This window comes from Dendrobium catenatum, unplaced genomic scaffold (assembly GCF_001605985.2).
Source record: "Dendrobium catenatum unplaced genomic scaffold, ASM160598v2 original_scaffold_156302, whole genome shotgun sequence".
NCBI classification, from domain to species: Eukaryota; Viridiplantae; Streptophyta; class Magnoliopsida; order Asparagales; family Orchidaceae; genus Dendrobium; species Dendrobium catenatum.
In genome coordinates, this window is record NW_021474729.1 from 1 (window position 1) to 3,661 (window position 3,661).

The 3,661-nt window shown below is 48.1% G+C and overlaps 1 protein-coding gene across 1 annotated transcript; it reads left to right on the forward strand.

Moving 5' to 3' along the window:
- Positions 1–530: 530 nt before the first annotated feature.
- On the forward strand, positions 531–1,223 carry LOC114578787 (translation initiation factor IF-2-like). The gene has a single exon (XM_028692272.1). The coding sequence runs from the start codon at positions 531–533 to the stop codon at positions 1,221–1,223; it is 693 nt and encodes a 230-aa protein (XP_028548105.1).
- The last annotated feature ends 2,438 nt before the right edge of the window (positions 1,224–3,661 follow it).

A 3,661-nucleotide genomic window follows, 5' to 3' on the forward strand; every position in this document is an offset into this window, starting at 1 on the left:
GTAATTAACCACGGGGGCTTGCGTCCGTGGGAAACTTGACCCCACATCTACTAAACCCCACTCGAGCTCTTATATCGGGCAGGGGAAACCCGTGACTAGGTCGTATATATTACTACCCATCGAGGTGTGTTGGCGACAGCCTCTATCCTCAATGGTTAGTCGTATGCAAAAATCCAATCTGTCCCTTCCAATTGACCCGTTCGCGCGGTGCTCTTTCGGATGTCTACATGTTTCTGGCGACCACGGTGGGACCAATTTCTCTCCCCATCTTTGGATTATATATTATCTTTTTTTGTGTGTACTCCGGGATTGGTACTCCTTAGATTAGGTTCATCCCACTCTTAGTTAAGGTCTTTCTTTAGTTAGGGTTCCTTCCCCTTAGCTAAGGTTTTCTCCCTACTCTACTTCTTTCAAGCCTTGCAGGCTATTCCGTCCCTTTATCAATTCCTATCTATCCTTATCAAATCCTTTTTTCTTGATTTCAATTCTGATTTCTAATCTTTCAAATTTCTTTTCTTGGCAGCAGTGTCATGGCTCGTTCAGCCCCTTCTGTTACCTTTGCTTTCGGTTCGGACGCGCAGGTGACTCTCCCTGAGTCCCTGCGCGCTAGTCCGCCAGTGGGAGGAATCACTTTTGGTTCCTTCATTGACTCGGCCTTCGTCACTCTTGGCGGGCCGACCCCGACGGAGGCAGCTGCATTCTCTGCTCCTCAGAGGAGAGGACGCGCAGCCATGCGCCCTTTCGGACGACCAGCTGCTCGGCGAACAGCCCGGGCACCTGCTCGTCCCGTTCATGTACTTGCGCAGCCAGTGCGCGCTGTGGCTAGGCGACCAGTGCCTAGGCCACACCCTGTTCCAGTTCGTCCTGCGGTTAGGCGTCCAGTGCCTGCCGCTCCTGCTGCTCAGGTTGCCCCGGCCCCTCAGCGCCGGCAGCCTGCTGCAGTTGTTCCACCTGTTCGTGCAGCGGTCAGGCGACCTGCGCCTACCGCTCCTGTTGCACAGGCTGCCCCGGCCCCTCAGCGCCGGCAGCCTGCTGCCGTTGTTCCGGCAGAAGTACCTCGCGTACGGGTTCCCCCTCTCGCATCCACTAGGAAGAGGGGTGCCCAGACTGAGGTGCCTTCGCCCTCTTCTGGCCGGGATTCTGTTTTTGCTCGGCTTTCTCACCCCGAGACTGCCGGGCAGACCCCGGCACTTCCAATCGTCCCTGTTCCCCCTGCCACCTAGACAATGGGTTCAGATGTCCCTTCCACCTCCACCTCCGGCCTTGGGAGAAGGGCCCGGAGGAATAGGAATAGGAGGTTATGTTTGGCTGCGTCTGAGGCAGAGAGGCAGCAGATGGCTGATGCTATAGCTCACTAGGAGCTAGTTGAGAGGACAGTGGCTCCCAGACAGCAGAGGCCACGACGAGTTACAGTTGTGCCTGCTCCAGAGGTTGTTGTGGCTCCCGAGATAGAGGCAGTTTAGGAAGGACGCTTCTCCCCGTTAACGCACAGTGGAGATGAGGAGGACGTCGCCCGCATTACAGCGGCTCCTGTTACCACTACCCTACCCCGTGCTAGGGTCCCCAGAGATTTTGTTGTTCGAGCCCTCTCTCAGGGTATTCGTAGCCTCGTCCGTTCAGCGCGAGGTGTAGGGCCTGTCAAGCGGGAAAAGTTACTTCAACAAACCTCTCAGACTACTTTTCAGCTGTGGAAGCAGATTTTGGGACAGATATATAGGTGGCAGAGGGGGCAGACACCTCAGCAGCCTGTAGTTTCAGCAGTTAGGCCACCAGCAGTAGCTCCTGTGGTAGGACGACGCCCACGTCGTCGAGGACGGAGACAGCAGCAGGAGCCTGCCCGGCCTCAGGTCAGTTCAGAGGTGGTAGTCCCAGAGCAGCCAGTTGTTAGTGCAGTACCCCATCGTACTAGACGAGTTTGGAGACATCGACAGGCAGACACCCCTGTCGACCCAGTTCCGGCAGTTGAGACAGAGCAGTTGTTAGAGGCAGATCAGCCAGATGAGGCAGCTGATCAGATGGAGGTTGTGGCTCATCCCTGGTCCGAGGCGGTCCCGATGGTTTGCGATGATGGTTCAGTGCATACCCCAGACAGATCGTCAGTACGGATTGAGACAGAGTTAGCCCCTAGCACTCATAAGATCACCTCTCCTATGAGTCCGTATATAGAGGCGATGCGACAAGCCTTTTTAGACGATGATGATACACTAAGAGATGAGTCAGATGAGGACATACCAGTATACTGGGTCTGTGAGACTACCCGTCGAGGTCGCTCGGATGAGCAGAGAGAGCCCGAGGACTAGGATGAGCAAAAAGACCCCGAGGCTGGAGAGTCTCCGAGATCAGTAGCTACGGACACCACAGTCTTGCACTTACAGACTCAGATGGCCAGTGGGAAGATCCAGCTCCACGACAGTGACTTGGTACAGCCTTTAGATAAGGCTAACCAGACAGTTCAGATGATCTCCAGTCCCAGCCACAGTTTAAGCCACAGTTCCAGTCAGGGTAGTAGTGGCAGATCACTCCACAGTTCGTAGGGAGAGTGGCAGCTAGCACTCTCCAAGAAGACCTAGCAGATGATTGAGTAAGCTGTATAGAGTTCAGAGGCAGTTGAGATGAGGTCTCCCAAGGCCAAGTTGACAGTTGCCACTCCAGCTTCTTTGTTAGCACTTGTCTTTCTTTTCTTTCTTCTATTGTAGTGCTAGATTAGTACATTTTCCTTTGACTTTTATTTGTACTAAGAGAGATGTGTAAAAGAAAAAAAAATGGTTGTAACCTTAGAAGGGAAGATAGGCCCCCTTCCAGCACTTAGGCTGAAGGATCTCGTTCTCCCTTCTATTGATGATTAATTAATAAAAGAAAATAAGATAATTTTTTATTATGATGTCTCTCTCACTTCTTTTAGTTCTACTAGCTTTGTAGTGATGACTTATAAAAGGGTATGATCTCTCTATCTTATCCCATGGGTGGAGAGATTTCTTCTTTTGAATTAAAATCTTTTTCAAATTGAAATTAGATTTAGAAGTGAAAATTTTCTTTATTATCTTGTGATTCTCTATCTCATAGATAACTATAGTATATTGATGCATAAAACTTCATAATTTTCTTAATCATGTTATTCATTCTTATCAGAGGATAGGATTTGTTTTGTAGATCATTCTTCCTTGTCCAAGAGAAGTAAGTCTTCTTCTCTTGTACTTGGAAGATGATCTTACAACTGAGAAACAGTTTTCTTTTAGAGATTTGGAAAAGGAAGCCAGTTACAAAAAGTAAAAAGATGCACAAAGTGTGCCAGATGTGAAAGATACACAAAGTGTATCAAGTGATTGAAATTTGTGCAAAGCACATGAAAGTTGAGAAAGTGGCTCAAAGAGCCCAAAAGTTATAAGTAAATGGCTTCCCTTTCTGGTAAATCTCTAAATCTCAGAAAATCTATATCCTTTTGATATTTTTGATACTTGATTCTGAAAATTATGATTTTGAAATCATCATTATACATTGATATTCTATAAGATGTGGAAGTGTATTCTCATACAAGAAATAAAGAAAATTAAATTTCTTTCTCTAATTTAAATTTTTTTTGGATTAGATTTCAATTCAAGAGAGAAAATTACTCATATAAGTGAGATGTCATGATTTAGCTAGTATGGAGCTTGATCTGAGT